Source organism: Jaculus jaculus, chromosome 13 (assembly GCF_020740685.1).
Source record: "Jaculus jaculus isolate mJacJac1 chromosome 13, mJacJac1.mat.Y.cur, whole genome shotgun sequence".
Taxonomy (NCBI): domain Eukaryota; kingdom Metazoa; phylum Chordata; class Mammalia; order Rodentia; family Dipodidae; genus Jaculus; species Jaculus jaculus.
In genome coordinates this window covers 33,348,027-33,373,808 of record NC_059114.1, presented here as the reverse complement: position 1 = coordinate 33,373,808, position 25,782 = coordinate 33,348,027, and the positions used below count along the sequence as shown (strand labels likewise).

At 41.4% G+C, this 25,782-nt stretch overlaps 1 protein-coding gene across 1 annotated transcript in view; it reads left to right on the top strand.

Annotated features, from left to right (window-relative positions):
• The window catches only part of Hmgxb3 (HMG-box containing 3), an 81,480-nt gene that overhangs the window by 15,501 nt on the left and 40,197 nt on the right, over nt 1-25,782 (top strand). Inside the window, exons 6-9 of the mRNA XM_045132491.1 lie at nt 9,750-9,881; nt 16,225-16,631; nt 18,661-18,836; nt 18,949-19,046. Coding sequence (XP_044988426.1) covers nt 9,750-9,881; nt 16,225-16,631; nt 18,661-18,836; nt 18,949-19,046 — 813 coding nt within the window. The remainder of the gene's footprint in view (nt 1-9,749; nt 9,882-16,224; nt 16,632-18,660; nt 18,837-18,948; nt 19,047-25,782) is intronic.

The following is a 25,782-nucleotide window of genomic DNA, read 5'->3' as shown; positions in this document are numbered from 1 at the left end:
ATGCTAGGCAAGTACTCTTGAACTGCATCCCCAGAAAGTTTCTGCTAAGCCACATTTTCAGGCCCTTATTTTTTGCTCTTTCCTTATCACATTGCCTAAGTCTTCCAGCACAGTATTGGATACAGTGCAAAGAATAGATATCCTTGTCTTACTCTTTGCCTTATGGGGAAAGAATTCAGTTTTTACCATTAAATAATTAGACATGATATTAACTATAGGTTTTGTTTTTGGTTTTTCGAGGTAGGGTCTCACTGTGGTCCAGGCTGACCTGGAATTAATTAGTCTCAGGGTGGTCTCGAACTCATGGCAATCCTCCTACCTCTACTTCACGAGTGCTGGGATTAAAGGTGTGTGCCATCACGCCTGGCTTTCAACTATAGGTTTCTCATAGCTGTCCACATCCTTTGTTTGTGTGTATGAGAGAGAGAGGGAGGGAGAGGATGGGTGTGCTAGGGCCTATAGCCACTACAAGCTCCAGCTGCATGTACTACTCTGTGTCTGGCTTATGTGGGATCTGGGGAACTGAACCTGGGTCCTTAGGCTTCATAGACAAGCATCTTAACTGCTGAGCCATCTCTCCAGCCCCCCCCTTTTTAAAATATTTATTTATTTATTTAACAGAGAGAGAATTGGCATGCCAGGGCCTCCCTACTTTGCAAATTAACTCTAGATGCACATGCCACTTTGTGCATCTGACTTTATATTGGTACTGGGAAATCGAACCCGTGCTGTCAAATTTTGGAAGCAAGCACCTTTGACTTCTGAGCCATCTCTCCAGCCACATTATGAAGTTCAGAAATTTGCTTGTTATTTTTGATTTGGTAAGATTTATAAAATATATATGTATGTGTGTGTCTGTGTGTATATACATGCATCAGGAGCTTGTTTGCATTGACTGGAGGCTCTGGCACACCCATTCTCTCTCTCTCCCTCTGCCTCATTCTCTCTTGCAAATAAACAAACATTAAAATAATAAAAAAAAAGAGAGAGAGGAAAAGAAACAGCTATAAAGAAAGGGCACTCAAAAGCGCGCGCGCGCACACACACACACACACACACACACACACACGACAGAAAATGGACATGCCAGGGCCTCTAGCCACTGCAAACAAACTCCAGACGCATGTGTCACCTGGGTCTTTTGGCATTGCAGGCAATCACCTTAACCACTAAGCCATCCCTCCAGCCCAGAAGAATTTTTTGTTTAAATATTTTAATTTATTTATTTTAAAAATATTTTATTTTTATTTATTTGAGAAAGAGGGAGAGAGAATGGGCGTGCCAGGGCCTCTAGCTGCTGCATACGAACTTCAGGCGCGTTTGCCCCCTTGTGCATCTGGCTAATGTGGGTCCTGGGGAATTGAACCTGGGTCCTTTGGCTTTGTAGGCAAATGCCTTAACTGCTAAGCCATCCCTCCAGCCCAGTAATTTTTTTTAAATCAAAAACATATGTTAGGTTTTGTGTCTTAAGTTGATGAGGGGTATTGCTGTCTAGTTGTTTTGTATTATCTGTCTTATTTTCTCATTAGGGTCATGCTTTTTTCACAAAAGTGAGTTGTAAAGTATTTCTAGAAGAGTTTGTTGTATTTACATTATTTCTTTCTTAACTGATAGAATTGCCAATGTTATCACATGGGACTAGAGTTTCCTTTGTAAATTTTTTTGTAAATTAATGTATTTATTTGAGAGAGAGAGAGAGAGAGAGAGAAGGAGAAGGATTGTGTGTGGGTGGGGGGTGGAGCATGTTAGTATGGGCATGCCAGGACCTCCTGCCATTACAAATAAACTCTGATGCATGCACCATTGTGTGCATCTTGTTTTATGTGGTTACTGGGATTGGACCTTCAGGCTCTACCAGCAAGCACCTTTAGCTGCTGAGCCACCTCCGGCCTTGTAAAATGTTATTTTAAAAAAATATTTTATTTGTATTTATTTATTTGAGAGAAGGACACAGGGAGAGAGAGAGTGAAAGAGAAAATGCTTCTAGCTACTGCAAATGAACTCCAGACACATGTACCACCTTGTGCATGTGGCTTATGTGGGTCCTGGGGAATCGAACTGAAGTCCTTTGGCTTTGCAGGCAAATGCCTTAACCACTGAGCAATCTCTCCATCCCTAAAATGTCATTTTTAAATTACAATTTTGGGGCTAGAGAGCTCAGTGGTTAAGGTGCTTGCTTGCAAAGCCTAACAATCTGGGTTCAGTTCCCTAGTGCCCACATCAAGCCAGATGCACAAAGAGGCACATATATCTGGAGTTCATGTGCAGTGGCTGGAGGCCCTGACATACCCTCTCTGTTACCTTTCTTGTCTCTCCCTCTCTCTGCTTGTAAATACATAAATAGGGCTGGAGAGATGGCTTAGTGGTTAAGCGCTTGCCTGTGAAGCCTAAGGACCCCGGTTCGAGGCTCGGTTCCCCAGGTCCCACGTTAACCAGATGCACAAGGGGGCGCACACGTCTGGAGTTCGTTTGCAGTGGCTGGAAGCCCTGGCGCGCCCATTCTCTCTCTCTCCCTCTACCTGTCTTTCTCTCTGTGTCTGTCGCTCTCAAATAAGTAAATAAATAAATAATTTAAAAAAAATACATAAATAAATAAAAATATTAAATTATAGTTCTTAAGTTTAAATATGTACATACATACACATATACGAGGTTAGATTTATTTATTTATAGACAATCTCATTCTGCCACTGAACTATATCGTTATTCTCCAGGTTTTTTAAATTATTTTTTTTCTCAATTTTTATTAACATTTTCCATGATTATAAAAAATATCCCATGGTAATACCCTCACCCCCCACTTTCCCTTTGAAATTCCATTCTCCAGCCTATCCCCTCCCCATCTCAATCAGTCTCTCTTATTTTGATGTCATGATCTGTTCCTCCTTTTATGTTGGTCATGTGTAGGTAGTGTCAGGCACTATGAGGTCATGGATATCCAGACCATTTTATGTCTGGAGGAAGCACGTTAGAAGGAGTCCTACCCTTCCTTTGGCTCTTACATTCTTTCCGCCACCTCTTCCACATTAGACCCTGAGCCTTGGAAGGTGTGGTTGAAATGTTAGTCAGTACTCCAGTCACTTCTTTCCAGTACTATGATACCTTTTGAGTCATCCCAAGGTCACTGCCATCTGAAAAGAGAAGATTCTCTACCCAAAGTGAGAATAGCATTAATACAAGGGTATAAATATTAAGAGAAGTGCTTACTGGGCAGTTTGAACACTTATCCATACATCAGATGTTACACCGCTAGGGCTCGTCACTACCCCTGTTTTAAGTTTTCAGTATCAGGGATGTGTTCCCCCCCATGGAGTGGGCCTCCAGTCCGACTAAAAGGCAGGTGGTTTCCACCATGACAGACCTGCCACTGTTGCACCTGTTGGGTCATTTGGCCTGGCTGGCCAAGTATAAGGCTTGCAGTGTCCACTGTTGAGTGTCTTCACTGGTGGTATCTCTTTCTCCCATTGAACTACATGTAGAATTGCTTCTTCCAGCTTTCTGTCAGCTGGTCTATGTGGAGGAGATTATCAGCTCAGTTCCAGCAGGATTTCTCAGTGGCCTTCCGCCCAAGTATGTAGAGTCTTCAGCAATAGGGTCTTACCATCTATTCCTGGTGGGAAACCATGGGCCTCAGCAATGGCCTATAATGTTTTGGGGGCATCAGGGACCTCCTTGGCCAACAACTCACTGGAGGTATCCCATCCCTGGCACTGAAAATTTTCTAACAAAGATCTATGATTCCTTTCCTTTGCTCAATCTCTTCCCCTGACTAAATTATTATTATTATTATTTTATTCTAGAGAGATAGAGGGGGACTGGAGAGATGGCTTAGCTATTAAGGCGCTTGCCTGCAAAGCCAAAGGACCTCGGTTCAATTCCCCAGGTACCACGTAAGCCAGATGCACAAGGTGGCGCATGCATCAGGAGTTTGTTTGCAGTGGCTGGAGGCTCTGGCACACCCATTCTCTCTTTCTCTTTCTCTCCCTCTGCCTCATTCTCTGTCGCAAATAAATAAAAATTAAAATAATAAAAAAGAGAGAGAGGAAAAGAAACAGCTCTAGAGAAAGGGCACTCAAAGGCCTCTAGCCACTGCAAATGAACTCCAGAGGCATGCACCACCTTGTGCATGTGGCTTATATGGGTACTGGGGAATTGTACCTGTCTTTGCAGGCAAGTGCCCCAATGGTGAAAGAAGCTCGTCTCCTTTCACATATCCAAGCAGAGAGAAAAACCATCAGCAGTAAGCACACACCAAAGGCATCAACAGGCAGAGTTCATACATACCTTTGGGCTAGAAATCCAATCCACAGTAACACCTCTTCCCGCCAGGTGGCTGGAAATCCAAGGGTTTTTTTGTTTGTTTGTTTGTGGGTTTTTTTTTTGTTGTTGTTGTTCATTTTCTTCTTTTTTCTTTTTGTTTTTTTGAGGTAGGGTTTTAACTCTAGCTGACCTGGAGTTCACTATGTAGTCTCAGGGTGGCTTCAGGCTTATGGTGATCATTCTACCTCTGCCTCCCAAGTGCTGGTTTTAAAGGTGTGTGCCACCATGCTTGGTCCTTTTTCTTTTTTAATATATTTTATTTATATCTTTAACAAAGAGAGAGGGATAGAGAGAGGGAGAGAATGGGCACACCAGGTCCTCCTGCCACTGCAAACAGACTCCAGCTGCATGTGCCTACTTGTACATCTGGCTTACATGGGTCCTGGGGAATTGAACTGGGGGATCCTTTGGCTTTGCAGGCAAATGCCTTAACTGCTAAGCCATCTCTCCAGCCCTGGAAATAATAAATTAATAAAGCACCTCAGTCTATTGGGGAACATATATTCAAATTCCAACACCTGTCAAGTAACTCCACTCCTCTCTATTTCTTCTCTCTCCTGGTCTTACTCTAGTTTTGTGCCCATATTTCTGGTGTGTACTACCATTTGCACTCATCTCCAATTGATCCCAGTTAAGACCCTTATATGAGAGAATACATGCATGGTTTGTCTTTCTGTGACTGTGTAAGCTCACTTAGAATGACTTTTTCCAACTCCTTCCATTTTCTTGAAAAATCCATCATTTCCTTTTTCCTTACTGCTGAGTAGAATTCCATTGTACACTTAGACCACATCTTCATTATCCATTCTTCAGTTGATGGGCATCTGGGCTGATTCCAGTTCCTAGCTATTGTGAATAGAGCAGCAACAAACATGGCTGAGCAAGCATCTCTAGTGAAGAGTGGAGTCTTTAGGGTATATGCCCAGGAGTGGTATAGCTGGATCAAATGGGAGATGTATTTTCTTTTTCAGGAGTCTCCATACTGATTTCCATAGTGATTGTACAAATCTGTACTCCCACTAGCAGTGGGCAAGGGTTCCTCTTTTCTCCATAGCCTTGGCAGCATTTGTTGTCATTCAACTTTTTGGTTTAACTAGGTAGGGTGTCGCTCTACAGTGACCTGGAATTCATTGTGTAGTCTCAGGCTGGTCTCAAACTCACACCAGTCCTCCTACCTCTGCCTCCTGGGTGCTGGGATGAAAGGTGTGTGCCACCACACCTGGCTTCATTCAACTTTTTTGGGGTAATACCATCCTGTCTGGAGTGAGATGAAGTCTCAGAGTTGTTTTGATTTGCATTTCTCTTTAAATGTTATGGCCTTTGTATTTCTTTCTTTGAGAATGCACTTTTAAATTTTCTACTCCCATTTTTTGATTGTGTTGTTTGATATTTTTCATTGGTTAGTTTTTTGTTTGTTTGTTTTTCGAGCTATGGTCTTGCTGTAGCCCAGCCTGACCTGGAATTCACTATGTAATCTTAAGCTGGCCTCAAATTCACATTGATCCTCCTCCCTCTGCCTCCCAAGTGCTGGGATTAAAGTCGTGTGCCACCATACCTGGCCACTTTGAACCATTTCGTATCTTTGTATTTAAGGAGTGTTTTTGTTTCAGAGGCATGTGTGTGAGTGGGTCTACACACACCATATGTGCATATGCATGTGACGCATATGTGGCATGAGGTCAGAGAACAACTTTCAGGTGTTGGCCCTTGTTTTTCACCTCATTTGAGGCAGGATTTTGTTATTGTTCACTGCTGCGTTAGCCGGGCTAGCTGGTTCATGAGCTTCTAAGAAATAGCTTCAGTGCACTGGTATTACAGAAGCCCACTATAGCTTCTGGTTTTATGTGTATGTAGGGATACGAACTTAGGTTCTCAGGTTAATTGCCCTCTATTTTAAATCTTGTACTGTCAATAGTTCTTTGCTATGCCCAGTGCCATCTTTTGTAGTGTGAATGTTTATTCTGTGTCATTGTGGGTTTTTTTTTTTTTTTTGGTATTATGGCTCAGTTAAATGGCCTTGGACTATGGGGGGATGTTCAAACAATGTTGGAATTGATAAAACTATGGGGACTTTTAAATTTGAACTGATTGCATTACAATTTGCATCATGTATGGTTGTGAGTTTATTAGGGCCATGGGTGGAATGTGGTAGTATAAACTCCTTCATTTATTTTGTCTGAATACTAGGTTCCCAGCTGGTAGCAAATTGGGAATTGGAGCCTCCTGGAGGCAGTATTGTTGGGGCAGGCTTATGGGGTTTATAGCCATCTCCTCCTTGCCAGTGTTTGGCTCACCCTCCTGCCACTGTTTGCCAGCTGCTATGGCAGAGCTGATGTCCAGCCTCTGCACTTGCCATCCTTTTCTCTGCCATCATGAAGCTTCCCCTCGATTCTGTAAGCCAAAATAAACCCTTTCCTCCCATAAGCTGCTTTTGGTTGGGTGCTTTGTGCCACCTGCTTGAGGAAAGCTCTTTGGTTTTTTTTTTTTTTTTTCCCCCCAAGGCAGGAAGATCTCATTCTAGCCTCAAATTCACAAGAATCCTCCTACCGCATCCTCCTAAGTGCTAGCTAGGGTAGCTTGATTTAAGTGAATATTTATGAATCTATTCCCCTACTCAATCACTTTGTAGCCCAGGTTGGACTTGAACTTTGTAGGGAGCCAATGCAAACGCCATTACAAGATGGCGCTGGCTTCCTGCCAGTCTTGAGGTAAACATTTCCTTATTTAGGCAACGCCTTGGCGCCAACCTCGCTTGAGGTTGCGCATGCGCTTGACGTACCTTCTCCCAAGCCTATCCCGTGGCTCCTGTGGGCGGGTGAGCTTTGGCAGCCAATCAGTAGATGCCCCATAGTGCTCGGCCCTATAAAAGCAGCTGTAATCCTACCCTCCTCGCCCCTCGCCATCAGCTTTCCTGTTAACCAAGAGGCTCTCCAATAAAGTGTGGTCAAGAAGGATCTTCGTTTGCTGGTCGTGCTTCTCCTGCGGGTCAGGGGGTTCGCCGCAGAACTTATCATTACTTTACCTCATTGTCTTGCTTTTATAATAACTTACCAGTTCTTAACTTTGTTTTGGTTATTTTAATGGCTGCTGCTTTTTTAAATTTTTATTTTATTTTATTTTTTTTGAGGTTGTAGCTTGCTGTAGCTCATGCTGACCTGGAATTCACTATGTAGTTTCAGGCTGACATTGAACTCACAGCAATCCTGTGGTAGCTCCTTTAGGCTAATAGTGTACTTTTTGAAAAAATTTGTTTATTTACTTATTTGAGATACCCTGTGAAATAGGAAGAGGGTTTGATTTTACAGAGGAGGAAACCCAGGGCTGAAGAGTTAAGGTGACTTACCCCCAAGGTCATTCAATATGTTAGTGACAAAAGGTGGCACTCTTCCTTCACTCAGTGCTGCTGTGGTGATCAACTTTTCCTTGGGCTTCCTGGCATAGGTAGCTAGAGTTTAGTCTTTTTTTCCAAAGGAGAGTTTTATTTTTTGGCTAGGGTAAGAAGGCTAGGATTAATAGCTGTATATACAGTTATAAGTGTCAAAACAATTTGGATAGGGAAATGTTTTATTTCCTGCATTAATACAGAATTGGAACATGGCTAATGAATGAGCAGTGTATTTTTGTTGTTGTTTTTTTTTTTTCCTTTTGATTTTTTGAGGTACGGTTTCACTCTAGCCCAGGCTGACCTGGAATTCACTGGGTAGTCTCAGGGTGGCCTCAAACCCACAGTGATCCTCCTACCTCTGCTTCCTGTTGGGATTAAAGGCATGTACCCCCACACCTGGGTAGTAGTTTCTGTTTGTAGCTGGAATGTAGTAAACCATTGAAATAGGTTTTTCCAAAAGGATACCCAATGAATATTAAAGGATCTACTTTCTATTTTTATGTTTTCTTCTCATTTAAAAAAATATTTTATTTTTATTTATTTATTTATCTAACAGAGAAGGGGAGAGAATGGGCGCCTGAGGGCCTCCAGCCACTGCAAACGAATTCCAGATGCGTGTGCCCCTTGTGTGTCTGTCTAATATGGGTTCTGGGGAAATAAATCTGGGTCCTTTGGCTTTGCAGGCAAATGCCTTAACCACTAAGCCATTCCTCCAGCCCTTCTCATTTTTTAAAAATATTTTTATTAAGCCAGGGGTGGCGGTACATGCCTTTAATCCCAGCATTCAGGAGGCAGAGGTAGGAGGATCACCTTGAGTTCAAGGTCACCCTGAGAGTCGATGGTGAATTCTAGGTCAGCCTGGGCTAGAGTGAGACCCTACCTCAAAAAAATTTTTTTTATTTGTTTGAGACAGAGAGAGATAGAGAGAGAGAGATAGAGATAGAGATAGAGATAATGGGCTTGCCAGGGCCTCCAGCCACTGCAAATGAACTCCAGACACGTGCTGCCTTGTGCATCTGGGTTATGTGGGTCCTGGGGAATCAAACTGAGGTCTTTTGGCTTTGCAGGCAAGTGCTTTAACTGCTAAGCCATCTCTCCAGCCCTTCTTTTTTTTTCTTTTTTAAGCAATCATTGTTTTTATATCTGAACCATAGGTCATAAATTTTATAATTTTAATTAAAAAGAATGAAGTTGAAGCAATTTTTAAAAAAATATTTATTTATTAGAGAAAGAGGCAGTTAGAAAAAGAGAGAAAGAATGAGTGGGTGAGCCAGGGCTTCTAGCCACTGCAAATGAACTCCAGACCTTGTGCATCTGGCTTATGTGGGTACTGGGGCATTGAACCTGGGTCCTTAGGCTCTGCAGGCAAGTACCTTAATTGCTAAGCCATCTCTTCAGCCCTGAAGTAGTTTTTGAATTATTCAGAGTCAGAAGGAATAGGTAGGTACACAGAAGCAATATTGGATCAAAAATAGATTTCTGCCCTTGAGTACTGCATGTTTTGAGGCAAAACATTTAGCTATTTGGAGCCTCAGTGATAATATTTAGTAGCATTGCTAAGAGTATTAAATGAAATATTGGTAGAATGGTAGTACTGTGGAATACCTTGTTCAGTTTATAGTAGTCATCAGTATCTGCTGGTACGTGTGTATCCCTGAACAGCTGTTTTCCCTTCTACCCATTTGAACTCAATTTCTTCATGTCTAAAAAGTGAAATTGTACCAAAAGACCTTTTAACTTACTTCTTGTGTAACATTAATGGTCATCCTTCTTTAAGCTGGATTCCTCTTGATATTGTGGCTGTAATAGCAGAGTCTCAGCTTGATAGTTGGTCTTGATTCCCCCTCTTTCTTTCCATTTCTCTCTTTTTATTTATTTGCATGTATTGGGTGTACCAGGGTCTCTTGCCACTGCAAATGAGAGCCCATCTAGCTTTATGTGGGTTGCTGGGGAGTTGAACCTGGGCCATTAGGTTTTGCAAGTACCTTTAATCATTGAGCCATATCCCTAGCTCCTCTTTTTTTGTGTGTGCTTTATTTTACAGACTACTACGTATACCCGCCGGGGCCATGGGACATGCACCAGCCCAGGTTGCTCCTTTACATATGCCACCAGGCACAAACCACCTAAGTGCCCTACCTGTGGTAACTTCCTAGGAGGGAAGTGGATCCCAAAGGTAAGTTTCACTGGCATTGCTGTTTTGGAAGCCCACAAGAGCAGGCTTCCCAGTTTCCTTACAGATGATACCTTTTTAAAAAATTTATTTATTTCTTATTGGCAACTTCCATGATTATAAACAATATCTGATGGTAATTCCCTCCTCCCCCCACTTTCCTTTTTGAAACTCCTCCACTCTCCATCATATCCCCTCCTCCTCTTAATCAGTCTCTCTTATTTTGATGTCATCGTCTTTTCCTCCTGTTATGATGGTCTTGTGTAGGCAGTGTCAGGCACTGTGAGGTCATGGATACCCAGGCCCCTTTGTGTCTGGAGGAACACGTTATAAGGAGTCCTACCCTTCCTTTGGCTCTTACATTCTTTCTGCCACCTCTTCCGCAATGGACCCTGAGCCTTGGAAAGTGTGATAGAGATATTGCAGTGCTGAGCACTCCTGTCACTTCTTCCCAGCACCATGATGCCTTCTGAGTCATCGGTCACTGCCAAGAAACAGATGATACTTTTTTAAAGTTAACACTTATTTTTATTTGGACTATAGAAATAAATCATTTTTCTTATTAAACACTTTAAGGGGATGAAAAATCAGATAAAAGATTATAATATCTGATCGTAAATCATCTAAAGAAATTAATTGCTCTATATATTATACATATGCATATATATTTTATATATATGTGTGTGTGTGTGTATAATTTTTTTGCTTGTATGTGTAATGTGGGGTGTGTGTATATATGGTGTGTTGGGTGTGGCACCACATACATTGGCCTGCATAATTGGGGGTGCTCACCCAGGGTGGCCAGAGCTGAACATGAATGTTGGGTGTTTCTCTCCCTTGCTCTTCTGCCTGGTCTTGTTTTGAGTCAGACTTTTTACTGACTCTGGAGCTTGAGCTTGTAGGGCTCTGATGTTGCTTGGGTCTCTGCTCCCTCATGGGACTGGGGGTTACTGGTGCATGTGGCCATCCCCAGCTATTATTTGGGATCTGGAGACTTGAACTCAGGCAGTCCCTGGCCCTCGTGCTTGCATAGGAAGTGCATTTAACCACTGAGCAATCTCTCCAGCCCAATTAGTTAATATTTTGTTTTTTGTCTTTCTTACATCCTGTTTTTCAGTGATTAGATTCTGTGATTTTTTTTTTAATATCAAACTGACCATATAATTAAGTATTCTTCAAAAATGTCTTTTGTCAGGTTTCGTGGCACACATCTATAGTTCTAGCACTCAGAAGGCAGAGGCAAAATTGGGAGTTAAAAGTCATGTGGGCTACATAGGGAGAGCTCATCTCAAAAAAACCAAAACAAATGACAGAAAAAACCCATAATTTCCCATGAATCCTATGGTAATTCACGTCTGTTTGGGCTGAATTTTAGACATCCACCTTCTATCCTGACTGCTTTGCTTTTCATGCCTTAGCTCAAATTCAATTTATTCTATTAAAGTGGAAGTCATTATAAGATAGGTTCTCATGAAGCCCAGGCTGATCTCAAACTGAGGATGACCTTGAACTTCTGATCTTCTGCCTTCACCTCCCGAGTACTGGGTTTAGAGACATGTACCACTATACTCAGTTTATACAGTGTTGGGAATAGAACTCAGGGCTTTGTATGCACTGGGCAACTACTTCTTTCTCCCCTCAGTTAGGGTCTCGCTCTAGCACAGGCTGACCTGAAATTCAATATGTAGTCCTAGACTGGCCTTGTACTCACAGCAATCTTTCTGTCTGTTCCTCCAGAGTATTGTGATATCCCTGGCTCCTTCCCTTCTTTCTGCTCTCTGATTCTTTGTCCTGTAGCCAAACTAGTTGGTTATTCCTTTAAAATGAACACACCTACTTCTTTCTTTGAGTTGGAGTCTCTTCACTGATTCTGGAACTTGCCATTTCCCTGAGCCTCAGTGATACTCCAATCTCTGCTCCCCACAAGACTGAAGTTACAGACATGGCAGCCATGTTCAGCTAGCTATTTATGTGGGTTCTGGGAAATCAAATTCAGTAGTCTAGGGCCCCCTAAGGCATAGGAAGTGCTGTAAACCACTGAGTCATCTCTGAAACCTAGCTTTGACCTCTTTTCATTGTGAAATTTTCATTTCACACATTTACTTTGATGTAAATTGAGTTATAATTCTTTCAATAAAATCAAACTCATGGCATGGGAACTCTTTTTTAAAGCATGTCCTTCATCTTGACTTGCTTAGAAATTTTTTTCCTAAGCATTAGGCTGAGTATGAAGAGAAAAAACCTTGTAGGTTATGAGACTTGATTTTGCAGCTACTGCACTAATGAGGCTCCTTAGAAAGGAGCCTTCTAGCATCCCTGCACCGTACAGTTTTAGAGAGGCAGCTATTTGATTATCACTAGTTCAATTCTTTAAATTTTCTGAGGAATGTTAAAGAGAAGTGACTTGCTAAGTTCATACAGCTAGTTATGCCAGCATCTTTTCCACTAAAGCCATACTTTTTAGGCATTGTAAGCTAGTTAAACTGCGTACTAAAATTTCTTGGGTTCTGGTCATTGAGATCAAAAGTGTAAATTATTTGTGAAAACTCTACATGTATGCCTGCTAGTAGCCAAGAGATGATTCACCTTTCCCTGCATTGCTCTAGGATTTAGTAACAAAAGAAATATATGGAATAATTTCCAATGAGTTGGATGAGACAAAAGTTAGTGAATAAGGCTCAAGGCTTCACTCTGATACACTCTGTGGTGATAAATGAACTCTCAGAGCAGCTGCTTGTATTCACCTTCCAGAACAGACTAAGTTAAGGATTAATTTGAGATCATTAGGTAGAGGTTTTTGCTTAGATTGATAGGTTGACCTGGAATTAACTATCTAGTCTCTCAGAGTGGCTTTGAACTCTCAGTGATCCTCCTTCCTCTGCCTCCCAAGTGCTGGGTGTGTGCCATCATGCCCGCCTTAGATTGATTTAAACAATTTAAAATTTTTTTTATACAATTTCTATAATTATAGACAATAAACCATGGTAATTTTCCCCCTTGCCACTTTCCCCTTTGCAACCCCACTCTCCATCATACTCTTTTCCCCTCTCAGTCTCTTATTTTGATGTCATTAGATGGATTTTTGCAAACAGTTGTTGACTGAAGTAGTCTGCTTATGCAGAAAAATTAAAAAGATTGCATCTCAAGAGGTGAGCTTTATTTGCTCTTCTTTGCTGCCTCTTCCTTGTTCTGTACTAAAAACAACTCAGCAGTTTGCTTGGATTTTTTTTGGGGGGGGGGTATTTACCCTTCCTCAGTAGTTGTCCTGTGTTAGAATGTGACTGCCTTACTGGAGAACTCTTAAACATATCTCCTCCTGACCCAAGTGGCCTTGGAAATTTAAGGGTGTTTTTTTGTCAGTCAGTGACTAGAACATAATACTGAGTTTATGACAGCCACGGATGCTGTGCTTCATCCACATGCAGAGAGATAGTGCACAGCAAAGAATTGGGCCACCCAAAATGCCGTCAGGATCCTGTTGACAAACACTAGGAACCCAACCTTATGTTGATTATAATGGGGAAATAAGGAAGTTTGCCCTTGAATACAAAATAATTAGAAGTGGAGCTGAGCAGAGATTGAGCCCAGCTTTTAAGTTTTGTCTCCTAGTTGGTGGTACATTTTATGATACACATGGAAAGGAAAACGCTTTCTGAAATTTAGTCCGAGACATTGTTAACAAACAAAACAAACCAAAAGTTTAAATGTACAGATTTGTGTGTGCATACTGTTACTGTCACAGTAATTCTTATTGAATAAAAAGCGTATGGAACTTGCATGCCCAGCAAGACACTGAAAATAACTATAAGGAAAACATCTTGTGGTGAAGGTTCAAAGCCTTGGGATCATTTCCAGCTGAGAATCCATAGCAACTCATTAACTTACATAGTCCTTCTGACATTGTGAAGCCCATGACTTCCATCAGTATTGAGCAAGGAGTGGAGGTTGAAGTCACCATTGCAGATGCCTAAAAGCTAAGGACCAAGGATTTTAAAAGCAGATCTAGCAGGGCTTGAAAAACAAAAACAAAAAGCAGATCTATCTCCCATAGCAGCTTTTCTTTTTTTGAGGTAGTGTTTCATTTTAGTTCAGGCTGACCTGGAATTCACTATGCAGTCTCAGGGTGGCCTCAAACTAACAGTGATCCTCCTTCCTCTGCCTCTTGAGTGCTGGGATTAAAGGTATGTGCCACCATGCCTGGCAGCAGCTGCAATTTAAAAAAATTATTTATTTATTTATTTGAGAGAGAAAGAGACAGAATGGACACACCAGGGTCTCCAGCCATTGCAAATGAATTCCATATGCATATGCCACCATATGCATCTAGTTTATGTGGGTGTTGGGGAATAAAACCTGGGTCCTTAGGCTTTGCAGGTAAATGTCTTAACCTCTAAGCCATCTCTCCAGCCAAACTGCAATTTTTACTTACATTTTGATAACTTCATACATGTATACAATATATTTTGATCTTCCCACTTACTCTCTTACTATTTTACTCCCATTAAAACCCTTCTCATTAGATCCCTACCCTACTTCGATGCCTTATTTATTTACTTTTGTTTCTGTCTGTCTATCTGTCTATGTGTTTATTTGTGTATGTAAGTGCTAGGCACATTTGTACTATGGTGCAAATGAGGTCAGAAGACAATTTTGGAGTCTGTTCTTGCCTTCCACCTTGTTGTGAGGAAGGGTCTTGTTGTTCACTGTTTTCTTCTCAAGCTTCTGGGAAATTCTGTTTGCCTCTCTTCTTGCCATACATAGGTCCACTGGAATTACAGAAGTCCACTATAGTTTGCAGCTTTTTACATGCAGTCTGGGATCTGAACTTAAGTACTTGAGAGTTATATAGCAATGTTTTATCCACTGCATCATCTCCCTGACCCGTCCTTTTTTTTTGACCCACTGATTTAAAAGAATTCCTTGTCTAATCATGGGTCTGAGGTTATTTACTGGAGAATGGCAGTCCCCCTAAAGGACATGACTTCCCTCTTCTCAGTAATCATCAGTTTCCACTAGTTACTCAGAAGTTGTGGGATCTCATCTATGATGAATATTGACAGGTTCAGTCATGAATAGGAAACCCTATCTACTGTGACTGTGCAGCAGCTACAATTTTAAGAGTCTGAATATTGTAACATGCACTTATGTATATGAGTTAATTTGACTCAGTGTTAAGTAAATCGTTCAAAAGGCTCACATGAAAGAATCTAGAAGTAAGCTGGGTGTGGTGGTGCATGCCTTTAATCCCAGCACTCGGGAGGCAGAGGTAGGAGGATCACCATGAGTTCAAGGCCACCCTGAGACTATCCACCTTGGGAAAAAATCTAGAATCTAGGAGTAAAGATAAAGTTCTGGAGGCTGGGGAGATGGTTTAGTAGATGAAGTGCTTCCTTATGAGCATGAGAGTAGGAGTCCAGATCCCTAGCACCCACATAAATTTGAAGGTGAGAGAACATCACAGTCTACCTATAATCCCATCAATTAGGAAGTAGAGACAGGGAAACCCCCAGATAAGTTGACTATCCAAATTGGCGAGCCCTAGTTCAAGGGAAAGACCCTGCCTGAGTAAATAAATTAGAGAGTGATTGAGGAAGATTTCTGACCTATATACATATTTGCCTACATGCATACACACACAGCACACACATTTGCAACCATATTATTAAAGAAATTAACTTTATTCAATGATTATTAACATCTTCTCCAAAGTAGTAGAAACATTGTGAAACTAATCACATTGGGATTAACTGAATTTCATAATGGGACCACCATGTTAAACCACTTAGGGTTGCAATATGTCAACTTCTTTCTATATATGGAGAAGTAAACTTGAAACAGTCAAAAGTCAAACAAAAAATTGATGGGTTGGAGAGATGGCTTAGTGATAGGGCACTTGCCTGCGAAGCCAAAGGACCCACTTTTGGCTCTCCAGATCCCAAGTAAACCAGCCACACAAGATAACGCATATGCAAGGTCATATATGCATACAATGTAGTGTGTGTGTCTGGAGTTTGAATGCAGAGGCTGGAGACTCTGGGGTGCTAATTCTCCCCCCCCCTCATAAAAAGTGATGGAAAAGAGACCAATTAATAACAAATTGATAGGAGAAAATTAGTTTCTTCCTAATTGAGTCATGTTATAGTATTGTGAAAGGACCCTTGAGTCAGAAAACTCAGATTAAGGCCAGTTTAGAATTGAGCCCTTAAGTAAGCTACTTCTCTGTAGATTTAATTTCCTTACCTATTGCTCATGCATTATTATTAAGAGGATCAAAAGAGAGAATATATGTTAACATTGTCAGCTATAAAATATCTTTATGCATGCACACTGCTCTTATTTTTTCTAGGAAAAGCCATCCAAAGTCAAAGTAGAACTGGCTTCCAGTGTCTCCTCCAGAAGTTCTATGGTTAAAAGAAATCAGCAGCTTGTCACCAATGAGCCAAATTCCTCTAAGGAAAATGCATCAAAATTGACTCTGAAGAACTCAGAAGCTGTAAGCCACCTCTTGAATATAGCTCCTCCAAGAGAAGTGGGTGAGGAGAATGAATGGGAGGAAGTGGTTGTCTCCGATGCTCATGTTTTGGTCAAAGAAGCTCCTGGAAATCATGGTACAGCAATCACCAAGATGCCAGTCATCAAGGCTGAGGTCACTCTGGGGACAGCTGAGAATGATATTCCTAGGCCAGACATTCCACAGCCAGGAGGGGGTACCAGTACGTCCAGTCTACTCCCTGCTCCTAAAAAATCTCCAGGGTAAGTTAGTGTAATTATGGAGTATTGAACCATATTTAGAATAGTAGCTGTGTTTGCTTTGTTCCATCTCTATATAGCACTCATGAGAGAGGTAACAGAGCCCAGTTGAGGGGTCTTTTTTAGAGTTATAGAAACCAAGGTGTAGAGACAATACAGTGACTTTCTTTCCTCTTACATACTGCCATCCATGCATTGCTATCACATTCCTTGTATATCTTTTTTTGGTCAATTTTCTAAAGTATTTGTTAAAATCTTTTTGATAAAGGCTGTGGGCAGTATTATATTAATACAATGAGTTACCAATTCGGAAAATGTAGGATTTAGAAAAAGATGTCTTATTTGACACCCTTTGAAAAGAATCTTTGCCCAGTGGTGAGAGATTCAGTTCTAATCATAACTGTCTCTGGCTTCTGTTTGACTTTGGGTATAGTTACTTCATGCCTCTTGACTTCTGTTCTCCTATAAAGCCTTGAAATTGCACATTAAAAAATCTTGTTTTTACAGGCTGACTATGCAGACACAAATGTCCTATTTTTTATGTCAGGAGTTCTTAGCTGGGAACAGTTTTGCCCCCAAGAGACATTTTGGCTATGTTTAGAAGCAGTTTTGACTGTCATAGTACATGGGGGTTGCTGTTGGCATCTAGAGGGACAAGGGGGATAGTAAACATTCTACAATGTATAGGGTAGCCTCCCACAATGGAGGATCAGCCTGCACAGAATGACAGTACCACATGCAGTTTATATTATGATTCATTTTATTTTTATTTATTTACTTGTTTGTTTTTCTGGGATGGAGTCTCACTGTATAGTCCAGGCTAACCTGGAACTCATTCTGTAGTCCCAGGCTGGCCTGGAACTCACAGTGATCCTCCTGAGTGCTGGGACTAACGGTGTGAGTCAGCACAGCACACCTGACTTAAGAAATAATACAAACAATACAAATGTGTGTGTGTGTGTGTGTGTGTGTGTGTGTGTGCATGTATTCTTTCTTTACACAAATGATAGTAGAATATATAACTTCTAAATCTTTTTTCTCTCTCTCTCTTAAAGTACTTTCTCCTAAAATACTTTGGAGATCATTTAGTATGCTTAAAGAATGCAGTTGTGGGCTTTAGAACTTTTGCTTGGGCTATAGAACACTTTAACAAATGATTAATGAGACTTTCCATGGTTCTGCCTTTGCTCTCAACATTGACACTATAGCGACATAGACATTGTTCTCCATGGTCTTTGTTACCCTCATGTGGTTGACTTCAAGAAACATTTGTGTGTATGTTTTAATTGATTTTGGAAGAGAAAAGAGAATGGGCAGACCAGGGCCTCTTGCCACTGCAAACATATTTCAGATACATGTGCCACTTTGTGCATCTGACTTTACGTAGGTACTGGGGAACTGAACCCTAGTTGTCAGGCTTTGCAGGCAAGTGCCTTTAACTGCGGAACCATCTAACCAACCTAAGAAATAATTCTCTAAGTAAAAAAAAAAAATTAGATGTTCTAACTACAATAACCATTGGTTTTAAACACTGTAGGTACTGTTCTATATCTTTTTTTAAATAAATTTTTTTGTTTATTTATTTGAGAGTGACAGAGAGAAAAAGAGGCAGAGAGAGAGAATGGGCACACCAGGGCTTTCAGCCACAGCAAACAAAACCCAGATGCATGCCCCCCCCTTGTGCATCTGGCTTACGTGGGTCCTGGGGAATCGAATCTTGAACTGGGGTCCTTAGGCTTCATAGGCAAGTGCTTAACTGCTAAGCCCCTGTTTATATCTTTGTAATGACTCATAAAGTATAGGTAATTACTTCACTACTTTACATGTTAGAAACTATAGGTTAATACACATGAAATTACCTGCCCATAGCTATACAAAGACATATGTGCTAAATTTGGACCCAGCTTGTCTAGAACCTAATAATTTAACTATTATACTATCATCTAATAAAGCTATATATACTTAGCAATTTCACTTTGGTTTTTTCTTTCCCTTGGTCCAAAATTTCCATTGTTTCTCCCCCCTTCGCCAGAGTTGACCTGCTTACCACTGGACCCAAAGTCTCAGAGCTTAAAGGCAGAGCACGGGGAAAGCCCTCATTACTGGCTGCAGCAAGACCCATGAGAGCTATTCTGCCAGCCCCTGCAAATGTGGGACGGGGCAGCAGCATAGGACTGCCCAGGACCGGGCAGGCTTTTCCTCTGAGTGGTAAGGGCTGATTTAGACCTGGGAGGAGTGGCTGTCTAATGGGAAATGGGAAAGAGAGACTTGGGAAGGCTGAATGCACATACATCACCAGTTTGGCTCTTGGTTCTCACAGATAAGACTCCCTCTGTGATGACTTGTGGCCTGAAGGCAAGCACACTGAAGCAGCTGGGCCAGCCGATCCAACAGTCATCTAGTACTGGTGAAGTGAAGGTAAGACCCATTTCCAGGAGGGCACTATTTGGGAGTCCTGTCAATGTGCTTCATGTATCAAACCCATAGACAAAAGGCAGACTCTAGTTCTTATACTGGTAGAACTCTGGGAACCAGGTATTAGCATAAATAGTCTGTTTCTTGGGTAATTTTTTTTTGTATTTTTTTTTTTTTAGGTAGGATTTCACTGTAGCCCTGACTGACCTGGAATTCACCATGTAGTCTCAGGGTGGCCTCAAACTCATGGTGATCCTCCTACCTCTGCCTCTGGAGTGCTGGGATTAAAGGTGTATGCCACCACACCTGGCTCTTGAGTAACCTGTTTTTTTTAGGTTTATTTTATTTTATTTGAGAGTGACAGAGAAAGAGGCAGAGAGAGAGAAAAAATGGGTGCACTAGGGCAAAAGAACTCCAGATGCATGCATCCCCTTGTGCATCTGGCTTATGTGGGTCCTGGGGAATTGAGCCTGGAACCGGGGTCCTTAGGCTTCACAGGCAAGTGCTTAACCGCTAAGCCATTTCACCAGCCCTTGAGTAATTTTAAAAGTTAATGTCTCTTTCTAAAACTTTTATTTAGAAATAATCTGAAATTTAAAAAAAATCCATAACATCTTTACCCAGAATCACCTGTTACCATATAATCCTGTTGTGCTTTATCATTGTGCTCCTATATGCCTCCCCTGGTGTGTGTGCATATGTGTACAAAATATACATGATTAAAGGAAAGTCACAAAGCATTCTACTCATTAATTCATTACCTATGTCCCAAAGATAAGAATGTTCTCTTTTTAAATTTTTCTTTATTTTTTAGAGACAGTGAGAGAGGGAGGGAGAGGGGGAATTGTCATGCCAGTCTCTGCCACTGAAATCAAACTCCAGATGCTTGTACCACCTAGTGAGCATGTGTGACCTTGTGCTTGCCTCACCTTTGTGCATCTGGCCAACATGGGATCTGGAGAATTGAACATGGGTCTTTAGGCTTCGCAGACAAGCGCCTTAACTGCTAAGCAAGTGTTCTTTGTGTGAGTACATAATGTTCTGGGGTGTGAATGTATGTGTTGTGTGCACGGATGGCAGTCAGGACAACTTGAGGTATCAGTTTCATCTTTCACATGTTTGAGGCTGAATTTTTCATAGTCACCAGGCTAGCTGAGCTTTCGGGAGCTTGCAGGCAGTTCTCCTGTCTCAGCTTTCCTTCTTTTTAATTTAATTTTATTTTTGTTTTGTGGTAGGCTGACTTGGAATTCACTGTGTTGTTGCAGGGTAGCCTCAAACTCATGTTGATCCTCCTACCTCTGCCTTCTGAGTACTGGGATTAAAGGCGTGTGCCACCATGCCTGATTTCTGCTTTCTATCTTGCTGGGATTATAGATATTGGCAGTATAGAATCCAGCTTTTTCTATGAGCTCAGGGGATCCCAACTGGGGTACTTAGTTGTTTTTTTTTGTTTGTTTGTTTTTGTTTGTTTGTTTGTTTTGAGGTAGGGTCTCACTGTAGCCCAGGCTGACCTGGAATTCACTATGTAGTCTCAGGTTGGCCTCAAACTCACGGTGATCCTCCTACCTCCACCTCCCGAGTGCTGGGATTAAAGGCGTGTGGCACCACGCCCTGTTTGAGGTACTTAGTTTTGCACAAGTACTTTCCCACTGAACTACTTCTCCAGCCCAGCATAGGGATTTTTTTTTTTTAACTGAAATGTTAATGTACTCTCTTAATTTTTTGTATTAGTCAGGGTTCTGCAGAGGAACAGAATTGATAGAATGGATTTATTTTATAAAGGGCATTTATTGTATTAGTTTATTGGCAGTCCAGCAGTAGCCATCAGCTTGGGCATTGAGAAACCTGGTAGCTGCTCAGGAGGCGGGATGTGTCAACAGTCTCAAACTGCCACTGAAGGCTGAGAGGATTCCTAGAGAGCTGCTGGTGTACAGTTCATGGTGAAGACTGATAAAACTTGATTCCAATGCTGATGAAGGATAGTCTAAACCAGGTAGATGCATGCATGAGTGAAAGCAAAGGCAGACATGTAAAAAAAACACTGGCCAACAAGTAGCCTAGGCAGCCAGATGAAAAGAGCCTTTGTTCTCTGGGTGCTTCTTTGTATATAGTCCACCACTGGAAGGGCCGCCCACTCTGGAGAAAGGATTTCCTCCCTCAGTCATCCTTCTGAAAAACAACCTCATAGTCCCTCCAAGAGAAGTGTCTCATGCTTCTTACTCTGATTAAGTAAACAATATAAAGCTGTCATATTCTAGATTTGTACCCAGACATTTTTTCATTGTTCTCTCTTCTGTATAGAATCAGACATTGAATTTAGTTCTTGTGGTGGTTGAGCCTCCTTTGAAGGAATGCCTGGTTTAGGCAGGTGTGGTGATACAGAGCTGTAAGCCCAGCACTTAATGCCTCCCAGGCTGAAGCAGGAGGATTGCAAGTTCAAGGCCAGCTTGGACTACATAAATAAAGAAAATTATTTCATCATTGATGGATCATTTAGATCTAGCCAACTTTTGAAACTCTGTTATGCTAAATTTCTGCTTTCAGGTCTTTTCCTGAATGTGCTTTTCTCTCTCTTCCCCTTGTGTATACCCTCCCTCCCTCTCTTCCTTCCTTTCTCACTCTGTAGCCCCAGGCTGGCCTCATGGTGATTCTTCCACCTGAGCCTCCCAAGTATTGGGATTAAAGTAATGCACCATCACATCCTTTGATGTGTGTGTATGTGTGCATGTGTTTGTCAGAGCCTCTTGCAACTGGAGCTCTAGACATTTGTGCCATTTTGTGGGGGGGGGGGGTCTAGTTTTATATGGGTGGCTGGGACATTGAACCCAAACAGGCAGGCTTTGTAAGCAGGTGGCTATTACCTACAGAGCCATTTCCCCATCCCTGCAGCATTTCTTTCTTCATAGAGGTTTTATAAACCATAAATGTGTCTTTTACTCTGCTTGTTGGTTTGTGGACTGTATCTTTATTTCTATTTCCTTAGTTTTTTTCTCAATTTTCATTAACATTTTCCTTGATTATAAAAAAATATCTCATGGTAATACCCTCCCTCCCCCCACTTTCCCCTTATTTCCTTACTTATGACTGATATTGATTTCCTTATTTCATTAAGTTGGTTTCCTGTGTTCTTCTTCAGGAGTTTGCATCCTTTGATTTATTTGGTTATAGATAAAGTCTCTCTCTTTTTTTTTTTTTTTTTTTCAAATCATTGTCAGGCATTTCATCTAAAACAGTCTTATTGGGGGTCGTTGCTGGTGGATTTAAAATTTTTGGTGGGATTGTATTCTTGGTTTTTTGTTTTTCTTGTATTGTAATGTAGAGATTTGTGCATCTTGAGTTAATTTGATGCTTGGGTTTTCTAATTATCTTCACTGTTCTTAACATCTAAATCTGACTTTGCATATCTTCAGGGTAGGAGTTTAAGGTGCCAAGTGTAGGCAAGTGTAGTATTACCAAGAAAATAGCAGAAGTGACCCTAGGTGCTGAGTTTGCCTGCTAATCAGATACTCTGTACATTGGGTGGAGCAGTTTACTGGCAAATTCTAAAATTCAACTGAGCAGTATACACATTCAGTCCAAACCAGCATAAAGTATTTATGTAGTAGTGGGGAATAAAACAGATAGTCACAAAGTCCCTAAGGGTGTGTGTTGCACCACACCCTTAATCCTGTCAACTGAGAGGTTGAGATTTCTGGTTTTAAATGGGTTCCAGGTCAGCCTGGTGCTGAGTCAGACCCTGCCCCCAGTAATGACAGAAGAAAAGACAAAGGCCCTGTGAATCAGGGAACATCAAAGGCAACAATAGTCAACACCAAAATACAATTTCTCTGAGATGGTAAAACCAACCAAGAATATGTAACACATAACCTGCTCTGACATGGAAGGAGAGATCAGCACTTCTGGTGCAAGCCTATGTACCTGGCTTTGTCTAAGTAGACCCTGTTACCTTTTGGGATGGCTTCCTATCTCCCCAATGCTGAGTGCCTACCTTGATCCCTCTGTTGTGCTATGGATCTGGTGTTCTGATTAGCTGTGCTGGATGTGTGCCGACAGGGGTGAATGAGTACTCCGGAGGTTCACAGCACTGGTGCTTGGGAGATGGGAGGCTGTGCAAGGTGCCTGGAGTTGTACTGGAGCTGCTCAGCTGGTCCCTCTGTGTTCTCCCTCAGCTCCTGCTCAGCTGGTCCCTGCTGTCTTCCCCTTTAGGTTTCTTGACTTTGCAAGGAGGCTGCTGTGAGTGGAAAATCCCTCCACCTGGTTTCTGCTTCTGCAGCTCTGCGCCAGCCAGGCAGATGCTGACTGGGGTTGTTGGCACCTCGGTGGGATTCTCGCTGGATTCCTCATTTTAGAGCTGAGTCTCACCTGCTTCTCTGCTTATACACCTTCACTTTTCTGTAGAAGAGTGTGTTTTGCTGTCTCTGCTTATTTCCTTCCCTAGGCTGCTTTGGCATGGTTACTATGCTGCCATCTTATCCAGAAGTGGACTATATCTTTGATTCATTTAGTGATAGTAGATATTAAGGATGCCCTTCATGTCAAAATTACATGTATTTAATTAAGAACATTTATTTGTTTCCTTAAATCTTTTTTTCAAGGTAGAGTCTCACTCTAGCCCAGGTTGACCTGGAACTCACTGTAGTCTCAGGCTGGCCTCAAATTCATACGATCCTTCTACATCTGCTGTACAAGTGCTGAGATTAAAGGTGTGTGCCACAACACCTGGCAGGGGATTGTTTAAGATTTATTTTTATTTATTTATTTATTTATTTATTTATTTATTAGAAGGAGGGAGAGAATGGGTGCACCAGGGCCTCTACCCTCTGGAAGCAAACTCCAGATGTGTGTGCATCTGGCTTACATGGGACCTGGGAGACTTGAACTAGGGTCCTTAGGCTTCACAGTCAAGTGCCTTATTTGAAAATCAGATGGCTGTAGCTGCCTAGACTTACATCTGGGTCCTCTGTTCTATTGCATTGATCTATGTGCCAGTCTTTGTGCCAATGCCATGCTGTTTTTGTTAGTATGGCTTACTATATGGCTTATGGGTATGTAATATCGCCAGCTGTATTTTTTGTTGCTCAAAATTGTTTTGGCTATTCGAGGGTTTTTGTGCTTCTGAATGAGTTTTAGGATTTTTTTTTTCTTCTGGTTTTGTGAAGAATGCCATTGGAATTTGATGGAGATTGCATTAAATGTGTAGATTGCATTTGGTAAGATTGCGATTTTCACAATATTGATTCTTCCAATCCAAGAACAAGGGATGTCTTTCCATTTCCTAGTGTCTTCTTCACTTTTGCTCGAGTGTTTTGAAGTTTTCATTGTAGAGATCCTTCACTTTCTTGGTTAGGTTTATTCCAAGGCACTTTATTTATTTTTCTTTTGAGACAATTGTGAATGGGAGTGATTCCCTAAATTCATCCTCAGTTTTGTTGTTAATATATAGGAAAGCCACTGATTTCTCTGTATTTATATTTGCCTCTTTTAATTATTAAAATATTTATTGAAGGAAGTATCAAGTCAAGGAAAGGTACCCACATGGCTAGAGATCCCATGTGAAGGGCCTGGGAAAACCATGGAGAGAAAAGAAAGTTCAAAGAGCTCATGGCATGTGAGGAGCTGGAGGGGATAAATAAATAAATAGCTCATGTGGAGTGTAAGGGTTTGGGAGCTCTGCCCTTAGTTCAGCCCAACTGGGCCAGGCCAAGGAGGAACTCACCCACAGCTAGAAGTTTTGGAGAGGTCAGGAAGCACAGAGAGCTCTATGTATTTAATTTGAATCCTGCTACATTCCTAAAAGTGTTTGTCAGCCCTAACGGTTTGTTAGAATCTTTTACTTATAGAATCATGTCATCTGTAAATAATGATTATTTGATCTCTTCCTTTCCACTTTTTATCCCCTTTGAGTGTGTCTTCTCTTATTGCTTTAGCTAAGACTTCTAGTACTATAGTAAATGAAAATGGGGACAGCAAACACCCTTGTCTTGTTCCTAATTTTAGTGGAAAAACTTCAAGTTTTTCCCCATTTATTATTATGTTGGCTGTAGGTTTGTTATAAATTCTTTATTATGTTGAGGTGTGTTCCTTCTTTTTTTTTTTTAAATTTATTTATTTATTTGAGAGCGACAGACACAGAGAGAAAGACAGATAGAGGGAGAGAGAGAGAATGGGCGCGCCAGGGCTTCCAGCCTCTGCAAACGAACTCCAGACGCGTGCGCCCCCTTGAGCATCTGGCTAACGTGGGACCTGGGGAACCGAGCCTCAAACCGGGGTCCTTAGGCTTCACAGGCAAGCGCTTAACCGCTAAGCCATCTCTCCAGCCCGAGGTGTGTTCCTTCTATTCCCATTTTCTGTAGGGCCTTTACCATGAAGGGGTGTTAGATTTTGTCAAATACCTTTTCTGCATCTATTGAGATGATCTTGTGATTTTTGTCCTTCAGTCCATTTATATAGTGTATTACATTTATTGATTTGCGTATGTTCAGCCTACCCTCCATCTCTGGGATAAAGTCTACTTGGTCAGAGTGAATGATCTTTTTGATATATTCTTGTATTCTTTTTGCCAATACCTTGCTGAGAATTTTTGCATCTATGTTCATGAGGGAGAGTGGTCTGTAATTTGCTTTTTTGTTCTGTCTTTGTCTGGTTTTGGTATCGGTGATGTGGGCTTAATAGGAAGTGTTTGGTAGAATACCTTCCTTTTCTGTTTTATGGAAAAGTTTGAGAAGCATCTTACGTGAAA